The sequence below is a fragment of the Pleurodeles waltl genome, chromosome 2_2 (genome assembly GCF_031143425.1).
Source record: "Pleurodeles waltl isolate 20211129_DDA chromosome 2_2, aPleWal1.hap1.20221129, whole genome shotgun sequence".
NCBI lineage: Eukaryota > Metazoa > Chordata > Amphibia > Caudata > Salamandridae > Pleurodeles > Pleurodeles waltl.
This window is the reverse complement of record NC_090439.1, coordinates 238085405-238103421: the sequence shown is the minus strand read 5'-3', so window position 1 is coordinate 238103421 and position 18017 is coordinate 238085405. Positions and strand designations below refer to the sequence as shown.

At 46.9% G+C, this 18017-nt stretch overlaps 1 protein-coding gene across 1 annotated transcript in view; it reads left to right on the top strand.

The window, feature by feature from the left end:
• Positions 1 to 18017, top strand: part of LOC138275894 (kinesin-like protein KIF17) — a 1877333-nt gene that overhangs the window by 68334 nt on the left and 1790982 nt on the right. Inside the window, exon 2 of the mRNA XM_069219138.1 lies at positions 14828 to 14974. Coding sequence (XP_069075239.1) covers positions 14828 to 14974 — 147 coding nt within the window. The remainder of the gene's footprint in view (positions 1 to 14827; positions 14975 to 18017) is intronic.

Genomic DNA, 18017 nt, shown 5'->3' with positions numbered 1-18017 from the left:
TAGAAGACAGAAGAATACAGAAGAAGGTAAAGAAGACGAGGAGCGCAGAAGACAGAAAAATACAGAAGAAGGTGAAGGTGAAGGTGAAGAAGAGGAGCGCAGAAGACAGAAGAATACAGAAGAAGGTGAAGAAGAAGAGGAGCGACGAGCAGCAGAGGAAAGAGCCAAGAAGAGGGACAGAGAAGAAGAGGCACACGCAGGTCGCGGTGCAAAGGAGAGAGAGAGAAGCACACAGATGAAGACAGAAGATGGGGAGCAGGAGGGAAAGAAGAGTACAGAAGAAGACTAGAGAAGAAGAGCGCAGAGGAAGAACAGAGAAGAAGAAAAGAAGCAGGGAAGAGGGTGAGTAGCGCGGGGCAGGGCGAGGGGCTGGGCGGTGGGGGGGGGGTACTTACTGCGAGGATAGCTGGGCTTGCTAGGAGGCCTCAGGAACCTGGGCTGGAGGAGCTGCAGCGGCAGGGGGAGCGACCTACCATTGGTGTGCTGTATTTCTGTTGCTCACTCCTAGATGGCATTGACAATGGTTGTCTACCCCACAGAGATGGTTCTCAGGAGGTCAATAGCCTCCTCCGTGAGGGCAGCAGGGCTGACTGGGGAAGGGGAAGAGGTGCCTGGGGCGAAGGAGACGCCCACCCTTCTGGGTGAGCGGGCACGGCCAACTCGGTGGGGAGCAAATGGGAGGGCAGTGATGGTATGGGGGGTGGCGGAAGATGACACAGTAGGTGTGGGCCCACTAGGGACCGCCACCGCCAGGGAGCCCCGTCGGAGTGGGTATCAGAGTGACTACCTCCAGTGGTAGTTGCCTCCCGTGGTACTCCCCTTGACCTCCAACCCACTGGTCCCCTTGGTGTCAGATGACTCTGCCTCCGAGGATCCGTGGGCCGCTGCATCCCCACTTGCCAGTGCCTCAGGTCCCTCGCCAGATGATGCTGATGTACACAGACAACACAAGAGAACAGGGATGGGGAGACAGAAAAGCAGAGACACTTGTAAATAGCTGAATGGAGTTAACATAGTGGTTCATACATACACCCACCCAGAAGACCCTCCAACAGGCAACACCTACCGCTATACCCATGGCTATGCCCCTGACTAGTGCCCAGAACCCTGCTCTATATCCATTCCACAAATAACATAAGGACCTGACGTGTAGTAGACCTGACCAAAACACCCCTACTCCCCACGGGGGCCATAATGTAGATGGACAGCAGTCGTAGTCCCTGCAACTAGGCAGCATAAATCCGAATGCACACACACACACACACATCAAGGGTCAAATAAATGGTATGTGTACTCACCCCCTTGTGACTGCTGTGCAGCTTCAAGCGCCCATCCAGGTCTGGGTACGCCACCGCCAGGATGCGTTGCATAAGTGGGGGTCAGTGCCCGACGGGCACCCCTTCCCCGTTGGGAGGACTTCCCCAGCTGGGCCTTCCAGATTTTTCGCACCAGTGACGCAGGTCCTCCCTCCTTTTCCTGCAGTGGGTGCTCTGCCGTTTGTAGACCCCCAGGGTCCGCACCTCCTTGGCGATGGCATGCCAAAGTGCCCTATTCTGGTTGGCGCTTACCTAAAAGGGACACACATAAATGTAACACAGAGGTCAGGCACTGGCCAATCATATACAGCTGGCTATACGTCCACTATGGGATGGACAGTACAAACTAACAACACATACACACGCAGCATGTCAGGAACCCTGGCCCATCCAGTGTCAGAGGTACACACATCTATGCAGTCAACACCAACCATTACACACATCCATGGCCCCCAATCATCCTACTCACCTGTACCTCTGGCCGTCCGTAGGGCTTGGCGTACAGGGGCCCTTTCCCCTGCAACACGTAAGACTTCCATGACCAGAGGCAGGACACAGCAGTACACTCAGTGGAGTACCTGCTTGCACGAGATCAGGGAGTCAAGTGAAGTTGGGGTGACGAGTTCGCGTACACACCGCAGCGGTGTGCACCATCACCGCCAGCGGCGATCATGATAAGCTAGGATTCCCCATTGACATCCATGTTAACAAATGAATTAACGCACTGCGGTAAACACCGCCTTACGCTGGTACATCAACCGCTAGCAGTATGAGGTCACTTCCATAACGACATTAGTGGATTACATGGGGCAGTCATTTTGGCAAAAACTACGCATTTATAAAACTCACATCTGCACAATGCAGGCCCTTTTGTTCCCCAAACACCCATATGCATGGGACAATTAACATTACCTCACCTGACAAACCCTGATCTATCATTGTGGCCAAGTTGCTGTTATGTCATACGCACTATGCATTAGTGTTGACGACAATCATGCCAGCATTGCTCAATGACTACCAATGTGTGCTGATGCATGTGTGTTCATCACACGCGCTTTCAACTCCTCCTAGGTACAGACCCTTGTGGCGAGGAAGGGCCCCATTGGTGTACAGACCACTTGTGGATTTGCGGACCGTGGTGGAGCGTTACATCATTATCAATTACAGACTCACCGGTGCAACTATTCTTGAACTGTGCATTACTGGATCCTGCACTGACTGCGGCAAATCGTAATCAGCATGCCATCACTACTGAAATGCAGGTGCTTTCTGCTCTCCATTTCCTGGCCACAGGCTCATTTCAAGTGGCTGTGGGCATGGGTGCAGGTTTTTCACAGCCAATGTTTATCATGATACTGACAAGATTCTTGAATGCATTTGTACGACACCTGCAGTCCTATGTGAGGATTCCCCAAAGCTCAGACCTCCCTGCCATCAAGTTGGACTTCTATGCCTTTGCCAACATGCCCCATGTGATAGGTGCCATTGATGGCACCCACATTGGTATCATCCCCCCAAGAGACAATGAACAGGTGTACAGAAACAGGAAGAACTTTCATTCCATGAACATTCAATTGGTGTGTACTGCAGACCAGTACATCACACATGTGAATGCAATGTTCCCTGGTTCAGTCTGTGATTCATTTGTGCTGAGGAACAGCAGTGTGCCACACAAGATGGAACAACTACAAGAGGACAGAGGGTGGATCATAGGTAGGTGTTTCTTTTATTTATTGCCACCTAGCAGACAGCCAGGCTGTCTGCCTCTGAGGCTTGTCATTTAAAGTTGTGTTGTGCACTTTTTTCTAGGTGATTCTGGCTATCTCAACTTGCGTTGGCTCCTGACACCAGTGAGGAATCCTGGAACAGATGCAGAGAGGAATTACAATGAGGCCCATGGACGTACTAGGAGGGTGATAGAGCGCACAATAGGTCTCCTGAAGGCTAGATTGTGTTGTTTACATATCTCTGGCGGTTCCCTGGCCTATGGACCTGAAAAGGTGTGTAGAATAGTGGTGGCCTGCTGAATGCTGCACAACCTGGCAGTGAGAAATTCTATCCCCCTCTTGGAGGAGGAGCGTGCTGTATATCCAGACCAGCTTCCTCAGATAGGGGATGAGAGTGATGATGAGGAAGAGGAAGATGTAAATTCCAGGACCCAACTGATACTATGTGGACAATTGGATGAGATTGGTGCCTGTGCATCATACTGTCAGTGTGCCTTGTCATCTGTGGGGGGGGGAGTCGGGGGTTGGATCAATACTAATTGCCACTGTGACCAGGTCTGCATAGGACAGATTACAATTTAGTCTATTATTTCAACACATATTTAGTCAAAACAACATGTAAAGCGTGTGGTGCTTTTCATGCTACTCAGGTACAAATAAAGGAGTTATCAACCATTTGCATCCATACTTCACTTTGTTCACACATAATGACAGGGGATTTTGTAACAGGTGAAAAGTGTGTTTTATTTGGTGCAGGGATAAAATCGTGCAGTTTACAGTGATGGGAGTGGGTCAATGGTGGTTATCCCAAATGGCAACATGGTGGCAGCATTGTTGGCAGTATTGGTAGGTCCATCCATGCTTACATGAGTTTTCGTTATTTGTAGTACTGTTTGGTGGTTGATTGAGTGGGACAGTTGGTAGACAGTTTTTAGCAGAGTCACTTCTTAGAGGGGCCCTTGTTCTTGGCAGGTGTTCCTGTCCCATATCTTGGCCTTAGGGTCCGTTTGGGCACCTGTTGTTGGCCTGTAGGGGTTGGGATGGATGTCCCCTGTATTTCCTCAGAGGGTAGTACATGTGAAGTTGATGCTGATGCTCTTGTTGTCCGGTCTGGATCCTGTGCTGTAGTGGGGGCTTCATGTTCTGTGTGGGCCTCAGGCTGTGTTTGGACAAGCTGCAGCAGCGCACCTGCTATGCTGGCCATTGTGGCATTGTGCAGTTTCCACTGCTCCATGTGCTTGCTGCATCCTCTGACTCTGCCCCAGGGTGGATACTATCTGGGCCAATCTGTCCTGGGTATGGTGGTAGGCTCCCAGGACCTTCCGAAATCACATCCTGGGCTGCAGCATCCATCCTGTGTCCTCCCCCCTGGGCCAATGATGCCCTCCCACTGGGCCTAGCCCCCTGTGCCTGTGTCCCCTGCACAGGTCTGGCGGTACCACTTGTACTGGGGCCATTGTCTTCCTGCCTGTTGGTAGAGGATGACTGTGACCTCTGTACCTGTGTTCCACCAGTCTGTGGCCTGGATACACTGGTGTGGGGACGGTTGCCCGGGCCTGCTGGAATTGGCTGGGTGGTAGGGGTGTCAGTGGTATCCTGGGTGGGGCTGCTGGATGATGACAGTCCAGGACTGTTTGAGGGACCAGCCAGATCACTAGTGTTCAGGGTTCCATCTCCAGTATCCTGTGAGGTGCCTCTGTCTCCCTGTGGGGCGCTGCCACTCCTTATCCTGTCCGTCAGGGTGGCATGGGTGGTGGAGGCTGTTGGGGTAAATGGACATGTCTGTTACATTAGCATGGTCTGATGGGGTGCAGAGGCCTGGGGGGGTTTGTGAGGCTTACACACTTTGGAGCCGTGCAGGATGCTTTGGTGAGGTTAGCATTGCTTTTAGCTTTGGGATGTGGAGCTGCATTGTGGGTGTTACAGGGCATTGTGTCTCCTTGCAGGGATGGGTGGCTGTGCACAGGGGGAGGGATGTGGGCCTGTTAGTGGGTTTGTGGGCATGCAGGGAGAGTGGATTCAGTGCCTGTGAGTTGGGTGGAGTAGTGGTCCTGGTGGGTGTTGGAGGGGTGGGGTGGTGCATGCATTCCAGGTGTGATGGATATAGGGTGATTGTAGACGACTTACCAGAGTCCATTCCTCCAGTGAGTCCAGTGAGGCCCTCAGGGTGCAGGATGGCGAATACTTTTTCCTCCCAGTCAGTGAAGTCGGGTGGTGTTGGTGAAGGTCCTCCCCCAGTCTTCTGGACTGCAATGTGGTGCCTAGATGCCATGGCCCTGACCTTCCCCCGCAGTTCTTTCCATCTCTTGCGGATGACGTCCCTGATGCGTGGATGGTGTCCCACTGCATTGACCCTGTTGACTATTGTCTGCATAGCTCCATCTTCCTGGCGATGGGTGTGTGGTGCACCTGAGCCCCGAATAGTTGTGGCTCGACTTTCAGGATCTAGTCCACCATGGTCCTTAGCTCCCTTTCTGTGAAGCATAGGTGTTTGGTGGGTGCCATGGTGAGTGTTGTGAATGGTCTCGGTGTGGGTTTAGGTGAGGGTGCTCTTGTGTGGTTGGGTGTAAGTATTGTGGATTGTGGCGTTCGGTGTCTGCTTCTGGTGTTCTCTATCTTCGTTGGCCTAATTTTGTTGCAAAGGATTGTGGGGTGTGTCTGTGAGTGTTTTATAGTGTTGTGGATGTGTGTCAGGTGTGTGGGTTTCTAACTTATCCAATGTGTGCACTTCTTACTGTTGGGTCCACTTGCCGCCTGTGGAGGTCTGCTCCGCCAATGGTCGTTCGGCTTCCACCGACCACCAAGATGATTTGTTCATCATTATTTGGAGGGCGGGGTGGGAGGTCCAGCATTTCCGCCGACGATGTCCTGGCGGAGACTGGTGGACGGGTGATTTTTGTTGGTTTCTCATTTTTGGTTTATTATATGGCGGGTCTCTGTTCACCGCCAATGGCGGTCTTCTGTTCACCGTTGCCACAGCGGTCGACAGTGTTTACCGCCAGGTTCATAATGAGGGGCTATATTGCTAATTATATTGAATTACTTTGAAATTTGGAAGTAGAAAGGCTTAAGCCTTTAAAAGTCACTAGAAAAGATTAAAAAGTGACCCTTTAAAAATGACCTTCACAAACTTGTTTTGCTTCTTTTTAAATTAAGAGAAGCAAGAATAAATGGCAATGTTGCTGTACAGGCTGCGGCGTTGAAAACAATGAAAATAGGGTACTGTGCCTTTAGGAGAACCTTGACCTCCAGTGCCCCATCACGCCCTTCAGGTGACAGTTTACGCAGTTCTTTTTTCCAGCTCATGATGACAGGTTCCTGGAGCATAGCTCTGTCTTTTTTAGGCTTTTTTTTTTCTTTCAAACCTTTTCCTATGTTGCTTTATAAAGTGATTCAACTGGAAGTCCTTTAGGGTGTAGAGTGCTTTTAGATTTTTTTAGATATTTTTCTCACGAGAAATAGATCTGATTTTGTGCAAAATGCCTTCTCTTTATGGAAACTGCCCAGAATGTGGCATAAAAATGGCCAAACTGACTCACACAGGATTTGTTTTCTTTGTTTGCCTGACTCTCAGGACCTCAAGACGTGTTCCCACTGCAAGACACTTTTCAGGCACTCTTTGATGGAGAGAGAGAAGATTCGGCTGCATGGCCAAGTGGAGCACCGCAGAAGGCAAGATTCCCTGACTGGAAAAACATCTGAAGGGCGAGAAGAGACTGTTCCCTATACCAATGCCCCTATGTCACACTCTGAGGACTCCAAGTGAGAGATCCAAAAGGAGAAGATCTGGCGAAAAACAGCACTCTTATTTAATGTTGAGGACATAAACCACCTACCTGCTCACCGTCAGAAGCTAGTTCGACATTGAATGTTGAGACATGGTTTGACTTTGAGACATCATTTAACTTCTCTGACCAAGACCGCAGTGTAACTCTCCCAGATGAAAGCGTGCAGGCTATCATGAAAGTCTGATTCAGAATACTCCCAAGCCTATTCTCAATCCAGGCTGATTTCTCCAGTGACCGTTCTAGATTTTCAAACACCTACTCTGGCTCCAACGGAATCCACTTTTCCTCCATATTTGTGTCTACCCCCTTACGCTGCCTCCTCCTCCTCCTCAGTCAGCGTTTCCAGTGCTACTTCCACTGCCAATACTTCCAGCCACTCCTTCTTGACCACCACAGTCTTCTTCACCAGTGGCACTTATACCAAGGGACCTTAGATTTGGCTCCGGTCACACCAGACCTCGCAGCTGTAGATCTAGGTCAAGGTCAAGTGTAGTGTTGTCATTGTCCAAGATCTCACAGACGTTTACGCACAAGATGGAGAAAACATTCTACATCCAGATCGAGAGAGTCGCGGTCTTGTCATACCATATCTTCTTCAGGACTGAATTCAACAACTTTAACTGATTTTTCTCCAGCTAAAATATTTCCTGTGGATGATGTCAGCACTTTCAGGGGGTACTTATTAGGAGGGCTAAGAAATGTGATATTGATTTACCGACTGCCACAACATCCCTGTCAGTAACTTTTGAGACCCTTCTTCAAAGATCTGCAGCTAGACCTTTGGTACAAGTTCTCTAAGAACTAGCTATGGAATGTTTTTCTTTTAAACTGGCTACCTTGAAGGCTGCACCATCGCACCTACAGAAAAAATATAGACGACTGGATCAAAATCCATTTTTTCTTTGCTCAGCCCTATTCCAGGCGGTCATCGTCTCAGCTGCTTGGAAACTACATGCCACAGCTCTATCTTCTACTGTACCTCCTGACAAGGAAAGGAAAAGATTGGATTTGGTGGGCAGAAAAGTCGGTGGGACTTTGGCAGATTCTATGAAAGTTACAACTTCCCTCCTTGTGCCCTATTGTAGGAAAGCACCATCTTTCCTGGCATGTTACCCCATATTTTACCTATATGTCAGTATGTTTTGGTCTGTCTCTCTGGGATCCTGCTGGTCAGGACCCCAGTGCTCATAATGTATGGCCTAATGTGTGTGTTGTCACTAGTGCTTAACTGTGTCACTGAAGTTGAGTGCGTGGATGGCATTACACGCATGCACTACATATAGGTCAATACCTATATGTAGCTTCACAATGTTAACCCCAAATATGGCCATATAAGGTGTCTAAGATCATGAAATTGCTCACCATTCCAAATCTGGTATTGGGGATCCAATTTAATGCATCCTGGGGGCTCCACCATGGACCCCCAGTACTGCCAAACCAGCTCTCTGAGGCTTGCACTGCAGCTGCAGCTGCTGCCACCTCACAGACAGGGTTCTGTCCTCCTGGGGTCTGAGCAGCTCAGTCCCAGGAAGGCAGAACAAAGCATTTCCTTTGGGAGCAGGATGTTGCACCCTCACCCTTTGGAAATATGTGTTACAAGCTGGGGAGGGGTAGCTTCCCACAACCTCTGGAAATTATTTGAAGGGCACAGATGGTGCCCTCCTTGCATAAACCACTCTACACCGGTTCAGGGACCCACAGTCCCTGCTCTGGCGCGAAACTGGACAAAGGAAAGGGGAGTGACCACGCCCCTGTCCATCACCACCCCAGGGGTGGTACCCAGAGCTCCTCCAGTGTATCCCAGACTTCAGCCATCTTGTTTTCCAAGGTGTGGGGGCGTTCTGGAGGCCTCTGAGTGGCCAGTGCCAGCAGGTGACGTCAGAGACCCCTCCTGATAAGTCCATACCTGATAAGGTAGCCAACCCCCTTCTCTGGGTCTGTGTGTTTCTCTTCAGATTCTGCTTTCAAGTTTCATTCAGGAATCCTCTGCAACTACTGCTTCATCGTCTGACCTCGGACCGACCGCAAACTGCTCCTGGAACCACTGTAAGAGCAACAAAGTATCCAGAAGGACTTACTTTTCCTCTGCAACTTCAGCTCCAGCCAGCAACTGCAACAGTTTCCACGGTGTGCAAGCTCTGGGGACTCCCTGTCTTCAAGCTGCACCAGAAGGACCGAAGAAATCTCCAGTGGAGTGACGGAGTCACATCCCTGCTCTTGCAGGCACCTTCTAAGTCGACCACCGGTTCTCAGTGACTCCTCTCCTGGTGATGAGCGTGCTCCTTAGAACACAGGTGGTTGACCCCTTCGACACAGACTGTCCTAAAGTCCTGCTGTCCAAATTTGGAGGAGGTAAGAGCTTGCCTTCCCCATTAGCGACAGTACCCCTGTGCACCACGTCGTCTTCACCTCCTGGGACCTCTGTGCACTATTTGCAAGAATTCTTCTTGCACAGCCTGGCCCAGGTCCCCAGCTCTCTATCCTGCGAAGCTCAACTTGCTGAGTTGTCCTCCGGCGACGTGGGAACTTCCTTTGTAGTGCTGCACCACCTGCAAATTGCTCCTTCTTTGTCCCCGTGTCCTGGGACCTCCATGAGTGCTGCCTAGTCATCTGTGGGTTCCCTCCAGTATTGGGAGCCCCCTCTGCCTCCACAGTCCGAGTTGAGGCCCCCAAGTCCCTCCTGGGTCCAGGCAGCGCCACTTTGATGCAAAACGCGGCTTTGCATTAACCAAGGCTTGTTTGACGAATCCATCGCCGAGACTTGCCTGCATCCAACATCTCTTCGTGGGACATCCATTGCATCATGCAGGAACCCGCAGACATCTTCCTTTGGTGCATTTCTGCAGTCTTCGTCCAACCTGGGACTCTTCTTTTGCACCCTCTTCTAGGTTGGCAGGGGCTCCTGTCCTTCCTGGAACTTCTTCCGACTTCTGGACTTTGTCTCCTTCCTTTGCAGGTCTTCAGGTCCAGGAATCCATCATTTGTTGTTTGCAGTCTTGCTTGGTTCTTGCAATAACTCTAATCACGACTTGTAGTGTGTCCTAAGGAAACTTGCAGTACTTTACCCCTACTTTCCTGGGCTCTGGGGTGGGGTATTTTACTCACCTTTGTGGTTTTCTTAGTCTCCCAGGGATTCTCTACACACTTCACTAGTCTAGGGGGGAATGTGTGATTCACATTCCACTTTCTTAGTATATGGTTTGTGTTGCTCCTAGATCTATTTTCTCCCTTTGCATTCTAAAGCATTTCCTAGTGTTGCACTATCCTATGTCTAATTACTTACCGTATTTTGGTTTCTAGGGTATATATTGTGTATAATACTTACCTCCAGAAGGAGTATTGCCTCTCAGATATTTTTGGCCTTGTGTCACCCAAATAAACTACCTTTATTTTTTGTAACACTGAGTATTGTCTTTGCTTGTGTATAAGTACTGTGTAACTATAAGTGGTATTGCAGGAGCTTTGCATGTCTCCTAGTTCAGCCTAAGCTGCTCTGCTATAGCTACCTCTATCAGCCTAAGCTGCTAGAACACTACTACATTTTACTAATAAGGGATAACTGGACCTGGTATAAGGTGTAAGTACTCAAGGTATCCATTACAAACCAGACCAGCCTCCTACACTTAAGATAGGTCTCTGTGGAACTTCATTCAACAATTCTTGGAAGATGTTCCCAGAGGTAAACATTAGGACTTCCAAAAAATCATCAGTGAAGGCACGATGGTGTCAAACTAGGTCATCAATGCCGCAGCAGATTAATCCACTCTAGTAGCACATGCCTACCATCACCACCTAGCACTTGGATGTTCTTCTTGGCTGAGAGGCTTGAAAAAATAAAACCTTCTTTGAATTAAGAACGTGCCATTTTCAGAAAGTACTTTGTTTGACACTCATGCCTATGATGAGATGAAATCCGAACTCAACACTCTGAAAGCTGTCAGATTAGAGGAAAGTCAGGAATATAGGAGACATTCCTATATGTGCTATGACTGCTGGTACTTCCATCAGAAGGTTCAACCAACGCACCACTTTGATTTTTTCAAGGGCAACAACGACAACAATCATATCAACAGGCACACAGGCATCAGCAACTGTGCCATCAGTCAAGTTACAGAGGAAGTCAGCAATCATCTGCCCGAGCAACTAAACCAACGAGTGGCAAACAGTGGGTCCTTTCTTTTCTCTCCTCTGTTACCCACTCCAGTAGGGAGAAGTGTAACACAAGCGTAGCATAAAATAACCACTGACAACGAACCACTGACAAATGTAGCACTTTAATAATACTGTCTCAGATTCGATTGTTCTCTGCCATCAATTCCACTGAAGAAACCATCCTTCTTCCATCGGGATAAACTACAATAAAAAGTCTCCATACTCTTGCAGAAACACGGGATTGAACATATCCCCTCCCATGTGAGAGGCATGGAAAGGTATCCTTGTTACTTCCTAGTGAAAAAAGCTCTGAAAATGTGTACAGACCCATTCTTAGACTTTAAGAAAGTAAACAAGCAGATTTGTAAACAAAAATCTGCAATGTTGGCTTATCATCAAATATACCCTCAACTCCATCTGGTGGATTGGTTATGGTCAATAGATCTACAAGATGGCTATTTTCACATCTCTATAGATACGAAACTGAGGAATTTCTGAGGTTCACTGCAGGAAGGGAACATTATCAATACAAGGTCTTTTTTTTCTGTCTCAAATCTGCATCGCAGACATTGTCTAATGGGGGTTGTAGCAGCTCACCTCAGGAAAATGAAAACTTTAGTCTTTTCATTTGTAGACCATTGGCTCATCAAGGCATCTTAGTACTAACTAGCAAGTCAACATTATCAACTAGCTGGCATGACTCTCAATCAGCTAGGTCTGCATGTGAATCACAGCAAAACAATCTCAATACCAGTTCAATCCCCTCACCACCAGGGTGCAGTCCTAGACACAGTGTACACAAAAGTGTTTTCTCCTTAGGAGAGACAACTACCTATCCTCCAGAAATGTCACAATCTGAAAGCAGTAGTAAATCCAATGGCGAGACAAGTCTCCTCTCTCCTGGGATTGATGGCATTGTGCATTTTTCTGGCCCTGAATGCACATCTCTACATACAGCCATTACAACAATGTCTAGTAGATCAATGGGATCAGCTCTCAGGACGATGGGAGGACAGGGTAATACTGACCATTCATGTAAAACAGACACTCAGGTAGTGGCGTCGTTCAGGAAATCTACTCAAAGAAATGAATTTCCATCAAGATGTACCAACCCAAACCATAGTGACATATATCTCCCTAAGAGGTTGGGGTGCTCACATGGACCATCTACAGATACAAGATGTGGTCTCAGAAGTAATAATCTTACTACATCAACCGGCAGTACATCTAGCACTGAAGGCTTCTCTCCTGTCATTCATAATTAATTGTGTCCATCTTCAGGCAGACAGTAGAACAACCATGCATTATCTGAAGAAGCAGGGAGGAACAAGATCCAGACCTTTGTCTCTATAAACACAAACAATCTGTAAATTACTAATGTCCAGAAATCTCAAGATTACAGAGATACATCTACTGTGAATCCAGAACGCTCAAGAAGTCACTCTCAGCAGAATCATAAAAAAAAAAATCATAAATGTGTATTAAACAATTCTGTACTTCGCAACATCTTTTCAGACTGGGGATTTCCCCAAATAGATCTTTTTGCAGGTGGACAAAATAAAACGTTCCCAAGCTTTCCCTCAAGATTTTACTAATCAGACATGCTGGAGAATGTTTTTTTAATTAATTGGTCCGGCAGTTTTGTTTATGCCTTTCCTCCGATCCCCCTGCTGCCTGTGATTATTAAGCTGTCACACTCGAAGGCCAGTGTGATTCTCATTGCTCCGGAGTGGCCCGACAATGGCAGTTCACAGATCTCCTTCACTTCTCCGAGTGTCCACACAGCAGGCTGCCATGCAGACTGGATCTTCTTTAGCAGCACGGAGGCCAGATTCAACACCCCAACATTCCCTCGTTTAGCTTAGCTGCTCGGCTCCTGAACTTATACAGTATGATTACCGGAACCTCCCTGAGAAATTTATAGATGTATTGAGAGAGCCCAAACAACCATCTACTAGTACTTCTTATTCATTTAAGTGGAAGAGATTCTCCATCTGGTGCTCTCAGAACACTTTAAATTCTCTCACTTGCCAAGAAGAGGCGGTTCTTCCATACCTCCTCCATTTGGCTAAAGTGAAATTACAATTCTCCTCTGTTACAGAGTACATTTCACAGCAGTCACAGCTTAAAGAAAATGTCCTTCACAAATGTCCTTTTTCAGAATTCCTATGATCAAGGATTTTGTAGAGGGCATTAAAAAGATACATCCTCCTCTCAGGAGACCTTCTCCTCCATTAGAATTAAATATTTTCCTTTCTTGCCTTATGGCTCCTCCCTTCAAACCCATTCATAAGGCTTTTCACCAATACTTACCATGGAAGTCTTCCTTCTTGGTTGCCATAACTTCTGCCTGAAAAGTAAGTGAGATACAGGCCCTATGTTCCCATGAGCCTTACACAATTTTTGCATAATAATGGGGTAGTGATGAGGGCTTTTCCTAAATTCCTCCCTAAAGTAGTGTCTTATTTTTATGTCAGTCAGACTATTTCAGTTTCTACATTTATAGAAACCCTCTTCTCCTGCAGAGAGATCTCTCCATTCTCCTGATCTTAGTTAGGGGGATGTTTGAAGCTGTACCTAGATAGGTCAAAAACTTAAAGGAAGTCAAAGCAACTGTTTGTGAACTGTGAACCTTTACAGACAGATTTGGCCACTTCAAAACAATTCTTGTCTAGATGGATTGTCTCCTGCATAATCCTTTGTTATCAAAAGGCCAACAAACCCCTGCCTGGAAGATCTAGAGCCCCTTCCACTAGATGTAAAATAGTTACTGCTGTACTATTTAGAAACATTCCAATTACTGAAACATGTAAAGCTGTAACTTGGAGATTGATTCATACCTTTACAAGACACTATTGCCTTGATTCTGATACGAGGGCAGATGCCCAAGTCAGGCACGCCTTTCTGAGAAATGTGTTTGCCTAATTACACTGTTGCCTTTTATCTCCTCCCTCGCAGAATTATTGGGAATGAGCTTGTTAATCTACTCAGTGCTTATGATTATCAATGGAGATCACTTGGGAGAGAAGGAATGATTTTGTACCTGTAACCCTAGTTTTCTCTCAGAGGAATACCCACTGACATCCTAAGCAACCATCCCTGCTCCCTGAGGAAAAAGATAAAATAAGTACTGCTAATTTGTTTGTCCAGAAGAACATACTTCATTGCCACCAGCAGCGCATGACTGTACACTGAAAGTCAATGGGCTCTTAAAGGCGAAGAGTCCTATTCTAATTGTTTTCAATGCTGCGGACTGTACAGCTACATTGCCATATATTTTCCCTACTCTTACTTTAAAAAGAATGAGAAGAGGTTTTTAAAAGATATTTTTAAAAGGTCACTTTTTAATCTTTTCTAGTGACTTTTAAAGGCTTAAGAATTTGTTTTCAAGTTATTTGTGGAAATAAATTCTGAGAGAGATGTATGCATTTTAACACAAGATATCCAAATGTGTAATATGAAGCAAGGAGACTCTATGGTGGATTCCCGATGGATGACAGTAGTCTCACACCTTCATTCTTTTGAATCCCTATATTATTACTCTTTATTTTGCATATTTATGGTATACCCGAGTCCCCTCCCCTAAGGGTTTCTCCTTGATTTGGGGTAAACTCCCTTGAGGATGATGTCCTACCTTCTAATGCAGTTTTAAAATGTATTTGCAAGCCTGACACTGATGTTATCCTGTTTCCATTCATCTTGTGCTATTATCAGTAGTTGGCATAGTATATTTCTATCATTTATCGTAAGCTTGGTATGGCTTGTTATCTTACAGAATCAATGCAACTGAGAATTGTAAAACATAATTTTGTGGTAAGGTTCTTCTTTTTATTTGTACCTACAGGGTGTCACAGAAGGCTACAATGGCACCATATTTGCATATGGACAAACTGGTAGTGGGAAGTCTTTTACCATGCAGGGGATCCGAGACCCTGCAGTACAAAGAGGCATTATTCCAAGAGCATTTGAACACATCTTTGAAAGCATTCAGGTGAGATGAGATTGCCACTGTGCAGCTGTATTTGTAGTAGTATCATATGCCATATTGTTTTATCAAGTGCACTGAATGTAACAGCCACTATATTCCAGCCTTTTATGCAAACAGTATCCCAAAAACTATAAGCCTTTCACACACTTATTTAGTAGACGCTCCATAAATAATGTTGAGTCAAAGAACAACGGGCCAGATGTACAAAAGTTTTTAGTGGTCGCAAACAGAGAATCGGGCCGTTTGCGACCACTAAAAAGCATTTCCCCATGTGCCAAACCCAGTTTGGGATTCGGTAACCTACTACTGAATCGCAAAATGGGTTAGTGATTCGGTATTAGGAAAGGGAATGTTAAGGAGGTCCCTTCCTAGGAGCGACTGGCAGGGGGATGTATGAATTTTTGCAACCATGATGTGGTTGCAAAACATTCACAGTTTAACACCTACTTCAAGTAGGTGGGAACCCAATCGCAAACGGGAAGGAGTCCCCAAGACACCCCTTCCCCATTGTGAATGGTTGCAAAAACGTTTTTTAAAAGCAAGCACTTGTCCCACTGACTCCTCTTAAAAAATCAAAGAAAACTTTTTTTGTTTGTTATTGAAATGCATCCCATTTTCCTTTAAGAAAATTGGGCTGCATTTAAAAAAAATGCTTTATTGAAAAAGTAGTCACAGACATGGTGGTCTGCTGACAACAGCAGGCCACCATCCTTGTGACTTTTGGCCATTCGCATTTGGTCAATAAATTGCGATCTGCCTCATGAATATTGATGAGGCAGGTCCATTTGCGACCCACTGGGAATCGCAAACAGTGTCAAACACTCTGTAGTACATCATTGTATTTGATTTCCTTATAGCAAGTTCTGGCCCAAAGAGAATGGTCCAAGCCTTTTTATAAAAGCATTCCATGAAACTCTTCCCTGCTTTTACAAAGGCTGTATGTCAGACTCTAGCCACCACTATCCTGTAAATCTGAATATTGTTGCAGGAATGACATGGAATATACTTGTCATATTCCATGTGGACAGTGCTGAACGTATCCAAGACTGCACTTGGTCCTGATAGTGAAGAGGGAGTAGGGGCACAAGGAAATGAAAGAAGTCCAACAGATGGAGGTTCTTTCTGATTGTATCTCACAAGTGATGTTATATTTTAACATTAAACAGACTACACAACTTCTGCTCTTACATCAACTTAAAATGCACACATTTTTTCATTTACATGGATTTTGCATGAATGGTAACATGCTAGGGGAAATGATACATACACAATATTTACTTTGGTAACAAACTCAGAGCTAACCTGATCGATAAATTATTCAGGTTATTGCCTTTGGCATGGTTCCTGCAGGGAGTGAAGAAGAAGATTGAGTGGAGGCTGGGGTGCAACACTCCTGGCAATGACAAGGCTTCTTCCTTGGGATTATATATTTGTAGCTCTGCCCTTACTCATTGGTCCTCTCGATGAAGGGCCTATAAGTCTTAACAGAATGCTATGTAGTTTGACTTTGGCTAGAGAGTTCTGACCATCTTCATCTAGTGTTGCAATGTTGTGGACATCCAGAAACTGGTCAGGAATTCATTCTGCATACATGTGTAGGAAAGTCACTCTTTTTGGCATGGTTACCCCCACTTTCTGCTTCTTTATCAGTGTGTTCAGACTGTTTTCACTAAGGTCCTGCTAACCAGGACCCCAGTGACTGTGCTCTCTCCTCTAAATGTGGTTGTTTTGGTACCCTTTACACTCCACAATTGTCATACTGGTGTACCCTTGTAAGTCCCTAGTATATGGTACGTAGGTACCCAGGGCATTGGTACACCTGGGGTCCCCTATGGGCTGTGGCATATATTATACCACCCATGGGAGCCCATGCAAACTGTGTCTGCACGCCTACCATTGCAGCCTGCATAAAAAGGTGCATGCACCCTTTCACCACAGGTCACTGCATCAGGTCACTGAGAGTCACCCCTGTGGTAGGCCCTCCTAGCCCAGAGGGCAGGGTGCAGGTTCCTGTGTGTGAGGCACCCCTGCATGAGCAGAGGTGCCGCTGCAAACTCTAGTTCCAATGCACTGGACTACGTAAGTGCAGGGAAGCCGTTTTATCCGTGTACTGGCCACAGGTCATACTACCTGTGGTCCAGCTACATAATGGTAACTCCGAACCTAGGCATGTTTGGTGTCAAACATGTCGAAATCATACCCCATTACTAATACCTGTATTGGTAGCATGATTCCATGCAACCAGAGGGCACCTTAAAGGACCCCCACTATTGCTCCTACCAGTCTTCCCGTGTTTGCGGGCAGCACACGCTGCTGCAGCCCCTCAGGCAGAGTTCTGCCATCCTGCAGCTTGACCAGCTCAGGCAGGGGAAGGCAGAACAAATTATTTCCTGTTAGAGAGGGAGGCAACACCCTCTCTCTTGGAAATAAGTGTAACAAGGCTGAGGAGGGGTAGCCTCCCCACGCCAGCGGCTTGCTTTGAAGGGCACATTTGATGCCTTCCTTGCATAATCTGGTTTGCACCAGTCCAGGAACCCGCGGTCCCTCATCTGGCGCAAAACCACACAAAGGAAAGGGGAGTGACCACTCCCATGTTCATCACCACCCCAGGGGTGGTGCCCAGAGCTCCTCCAGGTGGCCACTTGATTCTGCTATCTTGGAAACAAGATGTGCAGAGGTCCCTGGAACCATCTGGTTGGCTAGGACAGGTGTCTGTCGCAGTGTCCCGGTCTTATAGGTGGTCATCCTGCAGAGTGACTACGCCACTTGTAAGGGCTATTTAGGGACTCCCTTGTGGGTGGGTCCTCAGATTCGGCATGCAAAACTCCACCAGAATGCCTCTGCATCAACCTCTTATGCTCCTGCCCACTGGAATAACTCCTGGACTTCATAGGAACCAAACAAGCCTGCAACTCCTGAGATGACCTTGCCTTGCAGCATTGTTTCTTTGGCTGCTTCCAGTAATCCCAACATTTCCACAGCTGTGCATCCTCTGGGGTCGAGAAGACTTCAGCTGCACCAAAGAAGCAAGGAGTCACTCCCCGGC